The 22,373-nt window shown below is 39.0% G+C and overlaps 1 protein-coding gene across 9 annotated transcripts in view; it reads right to left on the bottom strand.

Annotated features, from left to right (window-relative positions):
* Window positions 1–451: 451 nt before the first annotated feature.
* Window positions 452–22,373, bottom strand: part of TTBK2 (tau tubulin kinase 2) — a 129,302-nt gene continuing 107,380 nt past the window's right edge. For all 9 annotated transcript variants that reach the window (XM_043919116.1, XM_043919115.1, XM_043919114.1 and 6 more), the window contains 3 exons: window positions 20,492–21,080; window positions 10,113–11,386; window positions 452–7,340 (listed from right to left, as the gene is read on the bottom strand). In XM_043919116.1, coding sequence (XP_043775051.1) covers window positions 6,878–7,340; window positions 10,113–11,386; window positions 20,492–21,080 — 2,326 coding nt within the window. In that variant the 3' untranslated portion in view covers window positions 452–6,877. The remainder of the gene's footprint in view (window positions 7,341–10,112; window positions 11,387–20,491; window positions 21,081–22,373) is intronic.

The following is a 22,373-nucleotide window of genomic DNA, read 5'->3' as shown; positions in this document are numbered from 1 at the left end:
GGCCAAACCAAATCAGGAAGGGTGAAGCAGTGCTCGCGTGAAAGCCTCCTGAGAGTTCCCTTGGTTCAAAGGACAGTGAAAAAGAGGGGATGCTGGAAAGCAGAAATCACTCCAGTGATACGGGGACGTTTCCTGCAGAGAAGGGATAAATACCTCCAACCAGCGATACAATGATGGGTTGAAAGAGAGCTTTTAACACTTTCAATTTTATTACATGGGGAACCCTCTCCTCACATCCCTGAACCCTGGTTGTTGTCTGCAGGGGAAAGTGAATACCTAGTTTCTATTCCAGTGCTGCTTTTTCTAGGTCACTTCTGGATGTGCTACTGCATTTATAGAACACTTTCTGCTCCCTGTTGATCCTGTGACCTCCGGTGCATTCAATAACTATTAAATTAGAAAAATATTTCCCACCTCTGAAATCCAAACCATCACACAAACAGAACTAGAGTTTGCATGCGGAATGAATATTTTATTACTAGATTATAAAAATAAAATACAAAATAATTTTAAAACAGAACTTAAAACACTGTACAAAGCTTTAATATGATACAAATGGGAAAATTAAATAAATAATTACACTTTTATGTACAGATGGCCTATACAAAAGCACTCATGTTTCTGCCAATACTCTATGTCCTTGGTTGCCTGAGCAAAAATGCATAAAGAGGGCTGCTTGGAGGGGAAAGGGATACAATACAATACCTTTGGAGGTATTTCAAAGAGTAGTTTCTCATTACTGATTTCATGAAGAGAAGAAAGGGAGAAAACTATGAAACTGTTAAATTACTCTAACTTGTCTTGCTCGATGAGTGAATTCTTCTGGTTTGCGGTTCCATCTGATTTAAAAGATGCCAATAGTTAGAAACTTTCAAGATTTACATTTAATTCAAAATTAGATGCTTCTCAACTCTCTCTTTTTTCCTAAAAGCTGTAAACTTGTAAGTAAATGACCCAGTGACATCAGCAGTTGGTTATTTTAGGAAAGGAGTCAGGAGGGGAACCAGGAACTGTGCATGAGAAGTGAGGAAGCGCAAGCCTGGGTCATCTGTTCTTTTCTTTACTCAGTTCACAAGTTCACACAATCCAATTTAAGAGCCCCAGTGGTACATGTTACATTTCCTTTAGCTTCCTCTATTTGTATTTCTGAATTAGTGAACTAATTTATCTAACCGGGGAATAGTTTAAAAAGAAAAAAGAAAAAATCCCTTCCCTGCGTTGATCCCTAAAATAAACTACATTCAAGCTCTGGTAGGTTTGTTTATCCCTTGTGGATGAGAAGAACACCCAGACAGACCCCAGGGATGATGAAGTGCCATACAGGAATTTTTAAGGATTTGAAGTGTATATTTTAAGGGCGGGGGGTGGGTGGGTGGGGTGGAAGGAATATATGGCAGGGGTAGTCTATATAAAAACTAGGTTTACCCAGTGTTTTTAACTTGGTGAGTGAATACTTATGTACACAACATGTATTAAACTACTGAAAAGAAAGAGAAAATTTCCTATCATTAGTGTGTAAAATTATGTCAGCAAGTTCTATAGTCAACATGGGCTCAAAGGTCTGCCTCATGGAATCCTATTCTCTCCGTCAAGGAACGCAGAATCCCTGGCCCAGAGTATCCGAGATACATACTGTGCCCATACTGTCCCTTCAATTAAAGAGGCAGATCCTATTAAAGTTTCACAGGGCAATGAAGAAAAAGGCTTCACTTCCTTTACATGTCTCCTTAAGACCAAGGATCCAGCAAAATCTATGGAAATAATCATCAAATCATTACTGAGTAAAGGTTTCTACTTGGCTCTTTAGTGTTTTAAGATTGTGTATCAGGTCAAGGTGACTTTGATCTTGTCACATACTCTGATTTTCGGATCTGCTTAAGGGAAGTAATTAAATATCAAGCTTATGTTTTCAAAGTTGGAACAGATAACCACAACTGAACTAGAAAATATACTGATGGGTCAAGAATATAATATAATCATTTCATGTCCACACAAGAATTTGAGGTGTGTAGCATCCAAATTTCCCTTTAAATCAATAGGGGGATCCTTGTCCCATTTGCTGGAGTCACCTAAGAACCACAGGAATTCCCCATTTATTGCCTGCAGTTCTCCCTAGCAGTGCTGGCAACAGGTTCTGCAGTCTCCTGAATCTAACTGGCTTAAATTTCTCATGATTCCAGAGAGACAGTCAAACTCTGGAGAATATCCCATGATATGTTTCCACACTACTCTCACGTCCTTGAATTCTATACCAGAGTTCTACTGGATGAAGTGGGACGTCCTAACAACCAACCACCTGGGGCTTCCCATGAACTACTCTTTCTGTATGGTCTGCGGATTAGAACTGCCTCTTGTTCCCATCTCTAAGTTAAGGTCTAAATATGCACCTGTGATTTCTGAACTTGGGTTCATATTGACATGTGAGGACTACCACAGTGGTTACATGCCTTAATCCTGAATACTTTGTTAGAACACAGATGATGAACTATTCTGCAAACAACTGTCTATAGTACCAAACTCAAGAAAATTAAACAACATAGTTGTCATCAACCATTCTATCTCCTCAGTGATACAGGTGCTGAAATCTCTCTCCTTTAGGCAAAGTCCCAACACATGTGTGGTAAATACACACAAACAGAAATGGGCAGATTTTAAAACAGTGAATGCATATAACTTAATTCCAAAACATATAAACATGACAAAACAAATAGTTTGCTAACATATGTCACGCTCTGATATCAAGGAATGAAAAAGTTTTAAAATGTGAAAATTTTGACCTTCAAGGCTAAATCTAGACTTACTTACAAATAAATGTGTTTTCAAGTAGCCAAAGTAAGATGCGTTTTTCCCTTAAGCCACTAAATTCTGAATTCTGGATCCTGTTTCTCCTATCACCAATTCTAATGTTAGATTAAGAATGTCGTTCCTAGAACAAAGAATCCTCTGCTCTTGAGGGAAGAAGCATCTGTTTTTAATTCAAAGCTATTGGATATATAAAAACTAGCTATGGTTTTAACTATCTGTCTGGGTTTATGAAACATGCACCAACATTTTTCCTTGTCAATTAAATATAACCATAGAAACAGTCACATAAAAATCTGTGGCCTGGAAGGAATCTCTGATGATTACAGAAGAACCTCAAGTTCCCGTAGTGGCTAAGAGTGACAGAGACAGAGATACTGCACCCTAGTCCACCGGATTAGTAAGCAGCTGAGATTTGTTTAGTGTTTCAAAGCAAACAATACAGAGTGGATAATGGCAACAGTGGGTCTTAATTACCATTTTGCTAGTTATTTAGGACTTGATTAACTTGGCAACTTAAAAAAAAATTTTACTTCACAACATGCAACTTAAAAAACAGAATGTAACTATGCTGCTGTCAGCAAGGCCAGCTTGCACACCACAGTTGAGAGTAACAGTGTCTATTTAAGACTCACCATTCAAGCATGTTTATGATCTGTGCTTTACAGTTAAATTTGATATGACCCAATTTTCATTCTTTGTTCACTGTACGTTAAAGTAAAATGCCTTTAAGCTGTGCAAAAGACTGCTGCGTGGAATTTTAATATTTCAAACAATCTATACACCCTGGAGATTTGGCAGCATAATTTAGGAGTAAGCTACCTAAAGAGACTGAGCTATGGCTAATTTCATCTTCTGCTCCACCCATTCCAGAGACTGGACAAGGGAGGGTAAGGGCAAGCGTGACAAGGTAACTAACCATTTTGTTGTGATAGAAGAATCTAGGAGGCACTTGGTTTTCAAAAGATAATTTTAACTTCTTCCCCATACTACTCTTAATATAGTTTGGCTTGACTTTAAAGGATAGCCAAGTCCCTCATCTTAGAATAACCAAACTGGTTCAGAATTACTTGGATGATCTATGTCACTGAAATGTGAAATATGCCATCACTAAAAAAAATAAAAATAAATTTAAACAGAACTAACAATAACAACAAAACCCAATTCATTTTCTGTATCATACAGAAATAAAAACAAACACCCTTGTGCCAAACGTGCTTTGCTCAGGGCTGCCAACTTCTCTTTTTAGCCCAAGACATCTAAAACCGTAGAGTTTTTTTTTTTTTTTTAAAGCAGAGTAAATCTCTATACAAGACAGTCCTTTTAAGTGGATATATTGATACATGAGATATAATTAGTCTTTTTTTGAAAGTATCAGAGCAGAAATATCTTTGGTTAACTCTTTTTCTCTATGTGCAAAATAAAACATTCTTACACAGCAAAATTTTCTCTCTCTGGATCTTGAGTTTGACAGTGCCATTTAGAAAAAGGGGCAACACAGTGGAAAAGCTGGGAGAAAAACGGAAGGACTCAAGAAAGAGAAAAAACATTCAGTTGCTGTGTTGTCATCACTATCAGGTTTAACTTCTAGCAGAGAAGTACCAGTAAGAAATAAAATAGCACACTTACTACAGTTTGCAGCCTCATCAGTTTTTCGAATAGTTACCACAAGCACATTTCTGATTAGAGGGGTCAGGATTTAAAGCTGGCTACTTTTAGCACAATTTTGCTAATACAACAGGAAAACCGAGATAATTTCTTAATTACAGATTACTTCTTACTTCCACCCCGCCCCTGACAAAGTGAGATGAAAAGAGGAAAGCAGAATGGTAATTTTTTAAGAGATTAAAAAAAAAAATCTATTTATGGTAGACCCATGATTATCAACCCAGTTTATCCACTCTAACCATAGGAGAGAATTATGTGATTAACATGACAAACCTCTGAATCAGTATTATAAGCTGTCCTAGTAATTTTTTCCCCTATCAAAATTTTTTAAAAATGAAAATTAAATAACCTATCTTGGCCTGTTAAAAGACTGCCAACCTTTGCACATACACAAGGAAGGCAAAAAGAATCTTAAGTGTCACATGCCAAGAACAGATTTTCAGAAATGAAGATAGGCAAGGCCCAAGTGTACACGAGGCACACAGTAAAAAGTAATCTCACCATCTGTGATCTTGAAATTACAAATGGAGAATGAGAAAGAATGAGTTTATATAAGCATATGTTTCTCTATATATTTATAAATATTTATATAATTTACCACGAAGACATGCAAGTAGTGTTTTAGCAACTATTATACAATATAATACAAAGGATTGGTCTTCCAATATTACAGTTGCTTTAGTTAAACAGCAAATATGTCTTATCTATTGCATTCCTCTGTAGTCTTGAAACCGGAGAGAAATTAAGATTCCACATTATGCTACATTTCTTATGGGAGACCATATATGCCTCAATAGTGTTTTGAGTTTTTCATTTGTTTTTTTCAAAAAGCTCGACATGGATAAAGAGAACAAGAAAAGTTCAGTCAGTGCAGCTTCAGGGCAGCTTTGATGCAGCATTAGAATATATTCACTTGGTGAGGAAATATCTTTCTTTTTCTGTTTTCCAATTCAACCATATTAGGTTTGGCAGCAAATACAAGGTCAAAGCGAAAGCACAGATGTTTGCTAGAAGGCAAATTTCAACAGCAAGCAGACCAATTTACCTGACCTTAATGAGGTCTTTACAACACAAAAACTACAAAGTACAAAAGAGCCCATTTAAAAAATCTAGTATAATTTAACTCTGATTGATTCCTCTTAGCAAAGAGTGAGATCAGAACAAATATGATCCTCCTTACAGCTTTATAAATTAAGATTACATGTAAATCAGGTCAAGAAGCCCAAATATTCAAACTAAAACACAGGAGAAGCAGGTAATAAAACCTTAACAGATAAATACTGACCCTAAATTTATTTCCTCAGGTACTCATTCCTTCTTGGCTAAACATATAAAATACAAAGTTTGATAATTTTAAGCCTCATTGTACCTAATTTCTTCCTATGTTTCTTTCTAAAGCTCTAAAAGCATAAAGTCACATTCCATAGCAATGTACTTTCCTGGTATTGTCTTGGAGGTTGACAGTAGAAAGAGCTGGTACCTAGAGTATTTAAGGAAGCAAGGTCTACTACTCTGGTCAGTTTTCCTTCCACAAGGAGGAAACAACAGAGGAAGAGGGTCTTCTATCTCGAAGAGTGTTACTCCACACTCGGCCCCCCTTCCTAAAGCACTAAAGCCTGAAAGTGGTTCTAGTTAACTGTGCCGTCCTTCACCTAATCTTCACCAGTTATTTTTCACAATAAAAATATACTAAGAACTGTTGCTCCAAAGATAAATATTAGGAGATTAAAAATAATTGGATTTTAAATTCTTAACATGTGCTGCTAAAAGCACATTAGAATGTGTTAAAATAAGAGAGACTGGATCAGGTGCAAACACCAACTTTAAAAAATGTGAAATCCAAGGAGGGTACTAGGAATGAGGCAAAGTAAAGGTATGAACTCTCAATACACCAGATAAACACATCAGCCAAACGCATCCAAGCGCTGGCTCCCCAGCACACACTTCTCACATACTTTGAATATTGGAGTGATTTTGACTCTCCAAGGCTGGGAAGTTTTGGAAAGCAAATACTAGAAGTTTCACTTTTGCTATATAGTCTTTGAGTAGAGCCTTTAAAAAACCAGGCCATACCCCTTAAAATTCCAATCTACCACCTACCTTCAACATTTTTGTTTTGAAGGCATCTAAAAACTGAGAGTCCATTTAACCAGTTTCACCCCTTTTGATTGTGCTGGATGGCCCATTCCTATGCAAAGACACTGATTCCTGATCTGCTTGCTGCCTGCCTTAGGTAATTTCTTATCATATATTTATATCTTCTTATAAATAATTTATCAAGTTACTTTCTTTTGTGAGAGAAGATCAACACTGATTTTTTTCTTTTTTAAATAGACAGTACAGGAACACACATGCATCAGATTTAGGAGGAAGATCGCACACCTTTCAGAGAGATGCGGCCCAGCTCCTATCTGCTGAGCTTACTGGCTGACTTACTCTTCCCTGGGGGTGCTTTAGCGCTGGCTGAATGGTGGTGGAAGCTGCCGGATCCTTTCAGGCCATTCTTGCTGGGTTTGCAATGCTCCTGTTGGCAGGACCTCCTGGAGGAGGAAGATCCCGAGTGGCTGGGAGGTGACTTGCTTCTCCCCAGATGTGGGGATGAACTCCTCTGGTCATGGTGGGGCCGTCCAGCCCGAGATGGTGAGGAACTGGATGTGCGAGGCAAGGAAGAACTTCGAGGAGAGGCACTGGGACTCCTGCGAGGGACAACTGGACTCTTGGGTGGTGTTTTTGGATTGTGAGGGGTTCCTGGACTCTTGCACTGCGTAGTGCTCCGGGGTTTCTGAGATCCATTTTGAAGAATCTGGGCCAGGCGGGAGAAAAGGTCTGAGTCGGAATTGCTACTCCCTAGGACTTTATATCTGCGGAGCCTTAAGAGAACAGAGAATAATTAGTTTCATTTTAATTCACCAGTTGAGACCAGCAAGTCACAATGTCCCAGTCATAGTATGTACGTGTGTGCGTCAGTCGCTCAGCCGTGTCTGACTCTTTGCGACCCCAGGGACTGTAGCCCACCAGGCTCCTTTGTCCATGGGATTCTCCAGGCAAGAATACTGGAGTGGGTTGCCATTTCCTTCTCCAATATGTAATATGTATGATGTGAGTCCAAATCAGGAAACAGAGGACGCAGAGTTACTCTTCCGTGTATCAGTTGTATAACGGTGGACAAGTACTTCACCTCTCCCAGCTTTGAATGCGAATATTATCTATCTCACAGGGTTACTGAGCAGTCAAGTGCCATAAAGTACTTAACTGGATGTCTGCCATCCAGAAGCACTTACTTGTTGTTAGTCCCCTTCCTCTTAGAGCACGTTAGCTCTTCCCATTTCAGGATTTACTTAATGAAATGTCTCTAAGCATGTTAGCACATGAGAGAGAATAAACCATTTTGTTTAAGGCTTCTAGGGCAGGAATTCTACATGCACTTATGCAAACATTAAACTCTACAATATGTCTTCAACACCAACTGTACTCACCAATAGCAGGAACTGCAGATAAAAATATATTTCAATTTCTTTAATAATTTCCAAAAGAAAAGAGTAGTCACTGGTTTCTCTGGGCCTCAGTTTCTGCCCCTGACAATAGCTCAGTTCTGCCCCTCACAATAGCCTGTGATTCAGGAGAGCTGGGTTTGGGGACTGTTTGCCTTTCTTACTGGCAAACAAGCTTGGGCCCAGAATTCCAAATATAGAAAAGACTCATATGAATAGCAGTGTCTCCTCTGCCCTAAATGTCTTTCTGTCTTGGCCTATCTAAAATCCATTTGGTATAAGAATTTAAACCTCAAACTGCTGACATGCCACTCCTCACAGAAGAAACCAGAAGAAAAACTTCCAAGTTGTATTGGCACCTCAGGATGCAGGGGACATATATAGCCACATCACCATCATAGGTCAGAACAAGTTACTGTGTTTTTTTTTTCTCTAAATTTTCTCTCCTCTTTCTTCCCCATCATCTACCTACACTGACAAATGACAGGAATTCATTCTGGTTAAGCCTAACTTCATGGATCTTATAGTAAAACTAGAATGGAGTAAGACAATGCCTCTATGCCAGGACCTGTGTGGGAAAGCTGAGTTCCCACTGAATTTCCCGAGTTTCAGGCTGGTCAGCTGTGTAGTATCTGACACAATGCCACATATTTGGCTTTGTTATCAAGTTACCAAGTTCTTTTAAGGGACATGCAAAGTTCTAAATAGTAAATGATAATTAAGATTTGGACTTGAGCTGCAGTCCAAAGTAGCTATACTTTGAAAGCAGCTATATACACAGATATACTATCTCTATTAAGCATAGACGCCAAGCAAAAAAGAAGCGGGGGATGTGTGAATACTGCTCAGGGGATCATCTTTTTAAAATGTCTCAGCTAAATGACTGCTGTTTATTCATCACTGTTTTTCCTGTTGAAGTTTAGTCCCATGGTCATTTCAAGTCCAATGTTTACCTTCGAACCTGAAAGAAACCCTAAGGCAAGTCAAAACTGAACTTACTTTAGGTAAGGATAGCAACTTCTGCTGAGTAATAATACAGATAGAACCTCACTTTAATATACTTCAGAAATTTTTGTAACAGATGGAGGCCTATTGTGTTATCTAAAACAGGCTATAATTTTCATGTAAATTTATTTTGATGTTCACTTTGCTATTGTTAAGACTATCCTTTCACTTTCTTCTCCAAGGGTTTAGACCATACTACTTTGTGAAAAGTGAGTAATGGCTCCAAGAAAAGCACTCTTAATTGGTTTATTACTTCCCAATTATTTTCCCCTCTTCAAAATAAAATCACTCCCTAGTCAACTACAAATAAGAATATTTCAATAAACAAGCATACCATACAGTAAATATTAAGGCAATATTTTTATTATGTATGGTTCTATATATCATCAGATGTAGGGAAACTCCCTATAGGATTTTTTAAATTTAATTCATTATGCAACTGTTACCGGGATTCATTCATCAAATTATAGACAAGTATTCTTATGGACACCTCATGCGAGGAGTTGACTCACTGGAAAAGACCCTGATGCTGGGAGGGATTGGGGGCAGGAGGAGAAGGGGACGACAGAGGATGAGATGGCTGGATGGCATCACCGACTCGATGGGCATGAGTTTGAGTAAACTCCGGGAGTTGGTGATAGACAGGGAGGCCTGGCGTGCTGTGATTCATGGCGTCGCAGAGAGTCCGACACGACTGAGCGACTGAACTGAACTGAACTGATTCTTCCCTAGAACTTGATATCATAATGACATCTGTTATAATGGGATTCTGACTAGACAAAACTAGAAAATTACCAACTATCTCGTTAAAATGGACTGGAGAAGAGAACCTTTGTCTCATGCTAATAAGCACTAAAGAAAGTTCTTGACATATGCTACCAGATTTCCTCCTCCCAAAACAATTAAGCAAATGTTTTACCCATCTTTCAGATAAGGAAATTTGGGTTCATACTACTAGAAAGTGGGAGAGCTAACAAGTAACTGGGGTCAAACTGAACACCTCAACTACACTGTGCTGTACAGCTGGGAGAGACAGGGAAGGAGGCAGACGATCAGAAGCAGCAGTGAAGAGATGAAACCTTTGGCGTCATCAAGCAGACCCAGAAATCAAGCTGCACACTAACAAAGGAGAGGACACAGCGTTACCTGGCTTCTACTCCAGGCCTCATGGGTGGTTTTCCGGGTGGTGGCCGAGGCAAGAACTGAGATGGAGTTGAGCTATTGACTTGATCTGTGTTGACCCATGAAACTGGTCTTGGAATTTTGCTCTTTCTGGACTGGGAGATGATGGGTGCCAGAAAGCTGTCTTCGGCTGACCTGCTCAGGTGTGACTCTGCAGCCAGTCTTGAAAAGGGGGTGAAGACTTCCTCCTCAGAAAAGGGAGCAGGAACAGTGGCTAATCTCTCCTCTAGCAGTTTATCAGAGGCACTTGAGAGGTCCCCAAGGAGAGACCTGAGTTGCCTTTTCTCCACCAGGAGCTTGACAAGGTCTGGCTGGCAAGCTTTCTTTTGGAGGAGCTTTTCTTTTGCAGAGACTGGAGAGGATGAGTCAAAAGTTGAGTCTATCTCTTGTGCTAGAACAGGGATTCGGCTGTGTCTAGTTACAAAGGATGATCTAACCACATCCTTCCGGGATGGGGGACAATGTTCATTCTCTGAAACAGGATTAAATAGCTCTCCATTTCTAGGAGCAATTTTCTCTCTCTTACCCTCTTGGTGCAAAAAAGTAGAGAGGTCTCCGGAATGATTTGGCAAATCTTCACCCCTGATGTCATCCTCCTTAGATATCTTACTTTTTTGCATTGCTGCCACCTGGCCTATCTGCTCTTCAACGTATGGGTCAATAACTCGTGGAGATACTTCTGAAGGTCCAACTGCCAGAAGCTTCATTATCTCATGATTTTTGTCTTGATTTGGCACCACACTAAAAGTCTGTGTTTTTGTCACATCAAGAGGTTCACTAGTAGCTGAATGATCCCTTTCCATTGTTACCAAGTCTCCTGGGAGAGGGGAGATCTCAATATAATGCTGCCCTTTACTTAATTTCTCTTCTTCATTATCTGACCCTACAAGAATGCTTTTCTCTTCCAATTCCCTAGGGAGGCCCTCAAATTCTCTCACAGCCAGTCTGTTATGGTCAGGAAGGTCTTTTGGTCCAAGGTCTTGGGATCTGTCATACTCTCTAATATTGGGTAACATGTCATGACCAATATGATCTATCTGAAGCCCCAAGTCTGTTCTGCTTCCTCCACTAGGTGGTTCGCCCTCTATCACAACCAAGCCAGAGAAGTTCTCCCTTGGAGAGTAAAGTTCCACAGTGGGCTCAATGGTATGAAGGTCTTTCTTTTCTGGCTGCTGACCATAATGAAAACTTCCTGAAGTCGACTGTGTAGATGCCACAGAAGGTCTCGGAATTGTAATCTGGAGAGAGAGGAGAAAAAAAGTTAAATGCAACCATGTGGAATTATAAATGATCCATGAGTTGAGATCTGACCACTCAAATTCTAATTTTTTCTAAGAGGAACACAGATCCCAACTGGATTTGCCCAACTCATACTTCAGGTGACTAATTCCGAACAAAAATGCATGATACTCAAGCTCCCTACTCGGAAACTGTCCAGAGCAGCCTTCCTCTAAGTTCACCTCTGCTGCCTTTTCTTCAGCCTGCTCTGTGCCCTGAAGAGTGGCTTCTATTGCCTGCACTGTCCAGGCTCCCTTGTCTTCTGACTTCTGGTTGTGTTTGCCCAAAGGGCAGCACCAACAGAGGATCAGAGAATTGGAGGAGAGAAAGATCTGGATGTTACTTCTCCTGGCTTCCTCCCGAGGGACTGCAGCTTTGGTGGTACATTCTAACACTCCTGGTCACAGCTTCTGTTACATGGCCCCTCTCCTATAGCTATGACTCTTTCCAGGTTCTGCTAACTGCCCTCTTCCTCCTCTTTCAGGACTCAGAAAATTGAATAGCTCCCTCTATTTCTGTTCCCACTGGCTCTCTTAAACTCTACCCACACATCTGTAAAAAGGTCCTTTCATTAAATTTTCTCCAAGTCCCTTTGAATGTCCCAGCTATTTCCTGCCAGAATCCAGATACAGGATCATAGGGAAAAATTATTAGCAAATTATTTGAAGTTGAAAAACTCCAAATTTACATGCATTTGTTGTTCCCATAAATTCTGCCAATCAATATTACTGATATTTTCCTATAAGCAAACATGAAGATGTTACTAATGTTTTGTATCTTATTTAACTTTTTAAGGTCAAGTTTATGATAAATGAAATTCTACCATCCTTCTACAGAGGTCATTTCAATTCTATATGAATAAGTTTCAATATTTAGTAAGAATGTCCTTTCTTAAGGACACCTACATCTTCCAATTAAAATGTGTAAGGAGACAGAAAATGTCAACTACATAAACTGGTAAGAAAAAAGCCTTTTTGAGAAAGTAATTCAGATCATTTAATGAAGCCCATTAAGCTCTAATAAAACTATGGAAATTGGTCTGATATCAAAGTGAAATGAATTTGGAGCTGTCACGGGAGATTTCACTTAGACCCCACCTCTAGTCCAATGACACTTAAGAAACCCATTTGGCCGGAGTCAGATAAGTGTTTAGATCTGTTTCTCTGTGTGTCAGGAATACCATTAGGTTTAAGAACATGCAAAGCTTGCCCTAAGCCCAGCCCAGGGAGAAAACACCTAACTAATGTCCTGGAATAGCTCCTAAATGGAAACAGTGTCCTGCTAGGCTCTATCAGGTTAATTCAAGACAGGCTGAGCTCAGGCATGAATTCTCACAATAAGCCCACACCTACAATGACCTTGCGAAAGAGGTAGTAAGTTCTATTGGTGCTGTCACCCTTCAGGAAGTCACCTTATACCTGTACCTCTCTCTCTTTCATTATACTAAAGGCAGATGGCAAATCTCTAATATTTTTTTAAATGACTTTGAAACTAAAATTATTTATAGTTATTTACTCTTCAAAATTTACTTTTTAAGACCCGAGAGTGATGGTGGTAAGAAAAACAGATATGAAATGGTATTAAATACCAAATAACTAGGGAGATGACTATATTTACATTCAAAATAAACCAAGTCTTTTCATTATTATATGTAATTTCAAGTACATTAGCCAAAATGAAATCAGCATTATTTACAAAAGTAACACTCCACTGGTCTAGGATTCAAGTTAGGGAATCAATGTACTTTTGAGTTTAATTCATCTGAATTCAGGATACATATGTATATATATGTGTGATGTGACAAAAGAGGTGATACTCTTGTATACAGAAAAGATATATGAACAACCAGACAAAAGAATTAATTTTCTTGAAAAGATTCTGAGCAATTATGATAAACTGCATAAATTACTATCATATAATATTTATATAGCACTTTAATTTATAAAATATTCCTAAAATCATTTTTACTGATTCCATTTCATACCTGCTTGGTATTTTAATTAAGTACTTCTACTAACACAAATTTCACAAATGAAGAAAAACACAGTAAAAAAAAAAAAAAATCAGGGACAGGATTCTAGGATTTTGAAAGTCCCTCAAAGCAAAGCCTACTGACTTGTACTACACACTCTTAAATGAAGTCTTGGAAACTGAGTCTCAAAAATAAAACAAAAAAATCCACAAAACATTAAGATGAGCCAAACCAAAGATCAATAGCTGCAGGCAGAAATAAAGAAAGCTAATTCTAAGTATATATGAAACCAGTTTCCTTAACATTAGACTATAAAGAGACAAAAGCAATTCCTATACTCGGGACATTCTACAAATAGGCTAAATTAATGATCTGCCAGTAAGCCGCATGCATCTTTTAAAGGTTTAATTCTCTAATTCACAAACATTTCATTAAGGCATGAATTTAAACATTTCCTTTCTTCTGTTCTCTAATTGTATCAGTACACCTTTCTACAGAACTAGAAAATGACCTCAATCTTTTCCATTTCTTTCATATTTTCTTATTTTTATTAAGGCCTAGTCCTGAGTGTGACTAGTATCAGTCTCACTACTTTTTAGTTCAGATAAAGTAGCCTCATTATTTTACAGTTACCCGATGTTTAGAACTGGCCACACAGCAAGAGACAAATTGCAAACCAACTATTTGCATTTTAACTTACAAATTATCCTTTTCCTTTCCTCTCATTCAAGGATAGTAATGCTATTAAGATAATAAAAATTGGGTAAATTCATCATCCATACCAAATAGTCTCTCTTCCAAATGAAAGTAATGTGGTATATGAAATATCTATATTTCATTGTGCTTTTCTAACGAATAATTTAGAAGAGATAGAGGTGGTAATTTATGGGTTCCTACTACAGGAACAGTAACTGAGTTATAGGAACAAATTCTGGGCCTAAGAAAGAAATTAAATTTTTTTTTTGTTTGTTTGAAAGAAATTAAATTTTAACCATTCAAATTTCTTTGGGCTATTCAAATTTCACTGTAGACTTTTTTTGTTTAAAGCATCTTTATATTTATTACTTTACACAAGTAAAGTACATATTTATTACTTTACACAAGTAAAGCCAAAAACTATGAGTAAAAGTTTTTTTAGAAGTCCCAGAAAAGACAGATTGAAATAAGTATTTCTTGGCTGGCCTATAATTATGTATCACACAGATGGCTACAGGATTTAATAGTCTTCAAGCCCCTTCATACAATATTGGAAGACACTTTCGGGATAAACAGAGTCCAACTATCCCCAACTTCCACAACCTATGTTTCTATCACAGCATCTGTCATATTTAAATAGTGAGAAGACTCACTGGGCTTTGAATTCTTGATCCCTAGCACAGTACCAGACACACAAGAGATGCTCAATAAAGGTTGAACATATGAGTAAATCAACACTGGATGCCTGGGTTCCTTCCATGAAGCCTCTCCTAAGTGACAGTCCAGTCTTTCATTTGAACGATTCACAAATGGGCTTTTTTTACTCCCCAAATTGGTCCACCCAGTCTTTAGACTTTTCTGACTGTTCGTGGATGAAATTACACTATCATATATATATATGTATATATATATACATATCATATATAGTTATATACATATAATACATATAATGTATCATGTGTGTATATATATATAATTCTATAGATGTAAACTCACAGAAGTAAAACTTTTCTATACTTATAGTGACCCAAATTTCCAGATCAAAAATAGAAATCCGTGATCAGACAGAGGACATTTAGTTACTCCCTAGTTAATGCACAAGCATTCAACTCCCACAAAATCCATTTCAAGTTGTGTCTGATTCTGCAACCCCATGGACTGTAGCCCACGAGGCTCCTCTGTCCATGGGATTCTCCAGGTAAGAATACTGGAGTCGGTTGCCATGTCCTCCTCCAGGGGATCTTCCCGACCTGGGACTGAACCTGTATCTCTTATGTCTCCTACACTGGCGGGCAGGTTCTTTACCACTAGTGCCACCTGGTAAGCAATCAACCAGGTGGCAATCAATCCAAAGAGTTTTCACCTTTCCATACTATTAAAGGATACATCAATCAACATATTACACGGCTCATTCACTTTTCAGTGGAAACTCTGAGTAACTCTTTGAGCTTTAATATAGTCACTCTAGGTGTACAAGGGCTCCAAATATTCAGTGGACACTGGAAGTCACATGAAGCTACTATTTCAGGTAAGCTGCACGACTGAACTATCTCTCACGTCTTCATTGAGATTTTCACAATTCACAATGCAAGCCCTCATATTTGACTGAATTAATTGCAAAGCCTCCTCACTGGCTGCTCCCCCAGCCATTCTCTCTACATGGCTCGCAAAGACCATGTTACTCCCCTCCCTCAAACCTGGCAGTTTCTTGTCCTGCAGCCATATACCTCAGCATGGCAGGCCAATGTCCTTTATCACCTGACTTGTGCAGCTCATCTTCAGCTTCCTTCCTTTGCCCTACCATTCTGGCTTACTTTTTTAAATACTCTGAATTTTGGCCTTTCAAGCCTCTGTGCCTTTGTACACGCTGCGATCTTTGCTTGACACCCCTGCATCTCCTTCCAGGAAACTTATTCAAAGTTCTCTTGTTTTTGAAAGTAATGCATCTTCACCATGGTAAAGACCCTGATGCTGGGAAAGACTGAGGGCAAGAGGTGAACGGGGCAACAGAGGATGAGATGCTTGGATGGCATCACTGACTCGATGGACATGAGTTTGAACAAACTTTGGGAGGCACTCAGGGAAGCCTGGTGTGCTGCAGTCCATGGGGTTGCAAATAGATGTGGCTTAGTGACTAAATAACAATGGTAAATAAAATCAGAAAATAAGAGACAATTAAAACACCCAACATTGCATACTCCTGTCCTAGGCAGATTTATCTATATCCTTATTTGTGTACCCAGCTCCACCACAATCACTTCATGTGGTTTAAGGTAACTGTTTAGATTCAGGTCTTCACTGTCAACCTAACAGGGTGGTACCAATTGTTTATCCCTAAGGTATAGCACAAAACCTGGAATTTAGCAGACACTTAATCAACTGAAGGACTGACAAGAACAGAATTAAGGCAATGCAATCAACTGCTGACCTGAATCTCCTAGTATTGGTGTTAGTAATTCCTGTAACACTGTCAGAGTAATCCTCTTAATAGATGCTGACAGACAGATTACAAAAATATGTGACTCTTCTTGTCCTCTCCCTCCCTGTGCATTATTTTACACCCCCAACCCCTGCTTTCTTCTTCTCAACGTCTGAGAAACAAGTCAATGAGTAAAGTTCTTCAGTGTATTACAGTCCCCTGATATGAGGAAAGGTTGGTCTGTGTGACTAATAGAATATGGCAGAAATGATGACTGCCCTTTCTGAGATTAGGTTATAAAAGAGTGTGGCTTCTACCTTGGTGGAGGGTGTTCTCTCTACCACCAAGCCTCCTCCATCTCTGTCTCTTTCTCTCCTCACTCACTGAAAAAGCCAGCTGCCATGTCAAGTATGGAAAGCCTGAGTGGTGAGGAACTGAAGCCTCTGGCCAAAACTCAGTGAGGAACTGAGGTCTGCGAACAACTACGTGAATGGCCCTGGAAGTGGATCTTCCTAGCCCAGTCAAACCATATGATGATTTTCCTGGCTAATAGCTTGGAAGCAACCTCATGAGAAACCCTGAGCCAGACCTAACAGACTAAGCTACTCCTGTACTTCCAACCCTCAGAAAAAGTGTGAAATAACAACTATTGCTTAAATAGTATTCTTGCCTGGAAAATTCCAGGGACAGAAGAACCTGGAGTGCTAACAGTCCATGGGGTTGCAAAGAGTCAGACACAACTGAGCTAACTTTGGAGTACTTTGTTACATAGCAATAGATAACATATAGGTGGTATTATTATTCTCCAGTCACATTTACACTGTTTGCAAAGTAAAATGAAGCACTGTCTTTCTAAAGGACTGTCTAGAACCAAGAGATCATGTGGTACAATCTGTCACAATATTCTGTAAGGAATAACTTCCATTTCCATATTAAGACCCAAGTCCAACTTCTCCCTACCAACAGTGATTACCCAACACCACATGAAACTGGTCACCTTCTTTCCTACAATCACTGCCATTCTGGTCCAGTAGTCAGACCTCTTTCAGAGCAGTTATATCAGTTTCCTTCTGTACACTTGTTCATTTATGCCAGCTTAATTTTGCCTCTCCATTTGCTAATCAAAACATAATTTAATATCTTTCCTATAAACCAAAGCTTAGTCTTATTTTACTCCCTGTAAATCTATGTTGTTCAGCATCTTTTTAGAAATGATTAGTAGGGTGTTCAACTTCATAATCATTTACCCTGATGGGGAAAAAATCTAATTTCCAAAAACAACCCCAAACCAATTTCTTTTCAATCTAGCAAATTTATCCATCTTTCAAAATATATTATCTAAAAATTTTATACATGCTATGTGATAACTAGTGGTTTCATGTGTATGGATAAGGAAAGCCCTAAACAAAGTTCATAAATCTGTGCTAAGAAACAGAGAGAATTAAAGACAGCTGAAGTTCTCATCAGTTAATTTAATATGCTAGCCATATTTGTAATACAGATAAACTTTGCATTGCCTATTTTCATAGTTCTTACATATTTTAAGATACAAGGACATTTTCCTTTCACATCATCATAACAAACAAGCAAGCTTGCATGAAAAAGATATAAACTCTTTCCCATCAAGATATGTCATAATTTAAAATATTCAGATAGAACGGTAAAGTGTGTTTTATCATACTACCTAAGCTAGAGCATATAAACAAAACTACAAAAGACCTAGACAGACTAACTGGTGGTACTCCCTATTTAATATGTCTGCAGTTAAGTTAGGGAAGTAATACTATCTGCTTGCAAAAGTAAACTCTGAACGTAGGCTGCAAGAAAAGAACCAAGATGTATTTTTATCCCAAGCTCCCCAAAATGAAGAGAATGGTAAGTTCAGTACCTTAGACATAAATGTACAATTGATGCAGTTTATATTTAAGAGACCTTCAGTTAAAAAAAAGGTTTTTATTTAAAGATATCTATAAATAAGATCAAATGCATACTATCAAATATAATATACAAGTCTTTTAAAAGCTTGATAGGGAAAACATTGCAGATAGTGTTAAGAGAATCATAACAATTTTAATGGACAGAATACTCTCTGGGAGAGGGTAAAAAACACCAGGTGGAAGGGAACCAAGGCAAGTCTTTATGAAGGGAAGCACAGCAGAATGCTGTTGGAAAAATACTTGAGCAAGTGAGTATATATATATATATATATATGTGTGTGTGTGTGTATATATATATATTATATAAAATACTTGAGCAAGTTAGCAAGTGAGCTAAAAGGGTCAAAGAAAAGAAGAAACTGAATCTGGCAAGGAGGAATGGGGGAATGAATGGAAAGAGGTAGCAGGGAAGGCAGTGGAAAAAAAAATTCAGGGAAGGGAGGATCCGCCTCTAGCCCATGGGTACCTTTGTACAATTTGGAAAAGGATGCCCCTCAAAGAGGAAACAGCCCTACACAAAGATGCACAGTTCAGCCTGCAAAGTTTGGGCCAGATTTCAGCCCAAACTTGTTCCCTAGGTTAGGTCACTTTATGCAGTTAATGACTTCTAAAGAAGGAAAGACTGACTAACTCTGATGAAGAAAGAGACAGCATTTATTTCTCTATTTTGAAGTGCAGGTAAATGCCTACAGAGCTGTACACAAAATTAAATTTTGTTGCCTTTTCTTAATATCTTACACCTGCATGTGTAGTTCTGTTCTAACCAAAAACATTTCAGCTTTGGGAACAATGCTGTTACTGGTGAGCTGGAAGAGATGGTTGCTAGATGATTGTGGCATTTAAGGAAACCTGGTACTCCACCCATCTAAGCAGATATACCCACTCTGGCCTGAGATTTGCATACAGTTCCTTATTGCCTCTGGATCTGGCTTTTGCGGGTCTCATATAGTCAGAGGGCACCAATGCTTACTGATAAGAACAGGGTAACAGGTATCCCCATTAAATGCCCAGACTTAGTGCAAAGAGTAGAGTTTCCTCAAAATGTTCCTTTGAAGGCCTGTATCACAATTTATCTTCAACTGCTTGTTAAAATGCAGATTCCTGGGTTCTCACTCTCCCAGACCTCCTGAAGCAGAAGCTATGAAAGTGAGGCTGGGACTCCATTTTGTGAACAATGGACATTAAAGGTGGAGAACTACTATCAAAATAAAAATTAAATGTGGAAAAAAGGTTGGAAAACCACTGTTTAAAAGGAATGTAAAATATGAGAAATTTCTGGGTGAAGATTATGTAGAAGAAACAAAAAATGATACCTAGTAACAGTGTATAGTATAAAGTATAAACCATGAATGGTTAAACATATGCCATCTTCATATAAAATATAAAACTTTCTAGAATTACAAATTTTAAAAAATCATTATTATATATACACACAGACACTTCTTGGGGTCTAATTATGTTATTCTGAAATTAGGTTATAATGACATTTCACATATTAGATTGCTTATCCTGTCAGAAAACCACCACACTTGAGAAATTTCACATTGGGAGATTAACTACAGAACTCAGCCCAGACATCATTCCCTTACAGTGAAAGTGAAAGTTGCTCAGTTGTGTCCCACTCTTTGCGACCCCATGGACTATACAGTCCATGGAATTCTCCAGATCAGAATACTAGCGTGGGTAGCCTTTCCCTTCTCCAGGGCGGTCTTCCCAACCCAGGGATTGAACCCAGGTCTCCCACATTACAGGCCGATTCTTTACCAGCTGAGCCACCTGTACGGAAGCCACAAGTTGGAAACCCAACAATACTGGAGTGAGTAGCCTATCCCTTCTCCAGCAGATCTTCCCGACTCAAGAATTGAACTGGGGTCTCCTGCACTGCAGGAGGATTCTTTACCAACTGAGCTATCAGGGAAGCCCCATTCCTTTATACCCATGTGCCAAACTTAGGCCTCCACTGAGAAATCTTAGTTGATAAATCCTTTTTTAATAGCACCTCGAGTGGATGACAGAAAAATGGCAGGAGCAGCTAACTTACCGCTGTAAGGGGTCCTTCCGCTTGCGCCTCCATCGGACTTGTGGGTGTCACTGTAATAAACTGACTAGCAGCTCCAGCCTGGAGTTCTAGCCGATCTGTATATTGCTCTGAAGCAGCAGTGGCAGGGCACTCCCCAGAAAGCACAAAGACCACGCCTGAGGTTTCCTTCTTTAAATGATCATTTTCTGCCCAAGGACCCAATTGGAGCTTTTCGTCTTGAGGCGACTCTTCTAAGACCTGGAGGACTTCGGGCTCCTCATCAGAAGGGCTTCCAGTTGTTTTATGGCCTAGAGCCTCATTTGTCCTAAAGTCCTGAAGGTCCTGTTCCTTGTCCACAATCACCCATTCTTTGGAATCCACCTCCTGCTTGCAGGAGCTCAGGTTTACGGCTACAAATCCATTGCTGCCACCACCGTCTGCCTGCTCAGGAGTGTTGGCAGAGGCAGGCTTGGAAGCATCTGGAAGATATTCTTCATCATAGTGCCAGATGTGGTCAGCACGGGACACAGCTGGAACACACGGCTTATGAAGCAGAGCAGGGAGAGTGGATTCTTTTCCTGCACTGGGATCTTTCTGCATTTTCTCCAAGCTTAAGAAAATGAGTACAAGTTACTTACTTGTCTTAGGGAAAATACTTACTATATAACCTATATGCTCTATACAGAACTAATATTTACCAATAGATGAGAAAAAACAATATGGATAAAGCATTAGAAACATTTCACAAGTTAATAATGCTCTTCCCCATCTGTCATAATCCTGTTTTGGAAGACAGAGCCAATGGGAGGAAGACGACTCTCCTGTTGCCAGGCAGGAGAGAATCTTAACCAGGTTAACTAGGGTGACTTGTGTGATCCATTTCATCTTTGCTTTGCCAAGGCATTCACACTGCCCTCTTCTCTCTGCTCTGAGGGACTAAGGGGAAACCTAACAGGGGCTTTTGCCTCCGCAGAGGCCCTACAAAAAGGAAATGAGGATGCCAGTATGCATCAGGCAAATACTTTCTGGACTTGTTTTGTCTTCAGAGTGGTATATAAATGTATATTCATTCAAATAAACTCCCCCAAAGACAGGGCTAGGCAATGAGACTGGTGGTATTTGGCTGCACTGGCTTCTGAGAAGTGCTCTCACCTGCAGGGAAGCAGTTGAAGCAATACCCTGTTCCTCTCCTTAAGTTTGTGATCAGGTGCTTCACTTCCTTCCGCTGTTCCCAACTCATTCTAGTTTTGGCTTGAGTTCATTTTCTCGGAGTACTTCTGTTCTCAACTCTGCTCTTCCCTCAGCATGGACCCTCTTTTATTTCCATTCTTTTGTCAGACTAATTCTTTCCCAAACTAAGCTTTTATCCCTATCACACTTTTATTTTTATTCCCAATCTCATGCACAACTGAAAATGTTTATAAACACTGCCTCAGCACATCCTTTTGATTGTATCACCGTGTAGACACAAGCTTACATCACATAGCCGTGAGAATGAATGAGTACCATGTGAAGAATACACAGCTATGAAGTACTGCTTAAATGGAAGCTAGATTGGACTAGGCCAGAAGTGGCTGAACTGTCTTCAGACACTGTAAGTACTATGTTAGTCAAATACATGGTACTTCTAACCTCATATTTCATTACTGATAGTAGTCACCAGGGATATATATTGAAGGATGTTACTATTATTAAAGCCACTCAAGTCTTAATATTGCTAAAGCCTTCTATAATTCAAAAATATATCTGAAGTTCTTTTCAAAGTTTTGTTTCAGTTTTTTTTTTAATCACAAATGGAGATAATGGGCCTTATAACCATGAACTACAAACAGTGGTTACCTATATACATAGCTCTCTAAAGTTCCATCTTTCCTTCTGTCTAGGTAGAACGATAAACATTCAC

The sequence above is a fragment of the Cervus elaphus genome, chromosome 12 (assembly GCF_910594005.1).
Source record: "Cervus elaphus chromosome 12, mCerEla1.1, whole genome shotgun sequence".
In the NCBI taxonomy this organism is placed as follows: domain Eukaryota; kingdom Metazoa; phylum Chordata; class Mammalia; order Artiodactyla; family Cervidae; genus Cervus; species Cervus elaphus.
The sequence above is the reverse complement of the archived record's forward strand: the minus strand, read 5'-3'. Positions and strand labels throughout refer to the sequence as shown.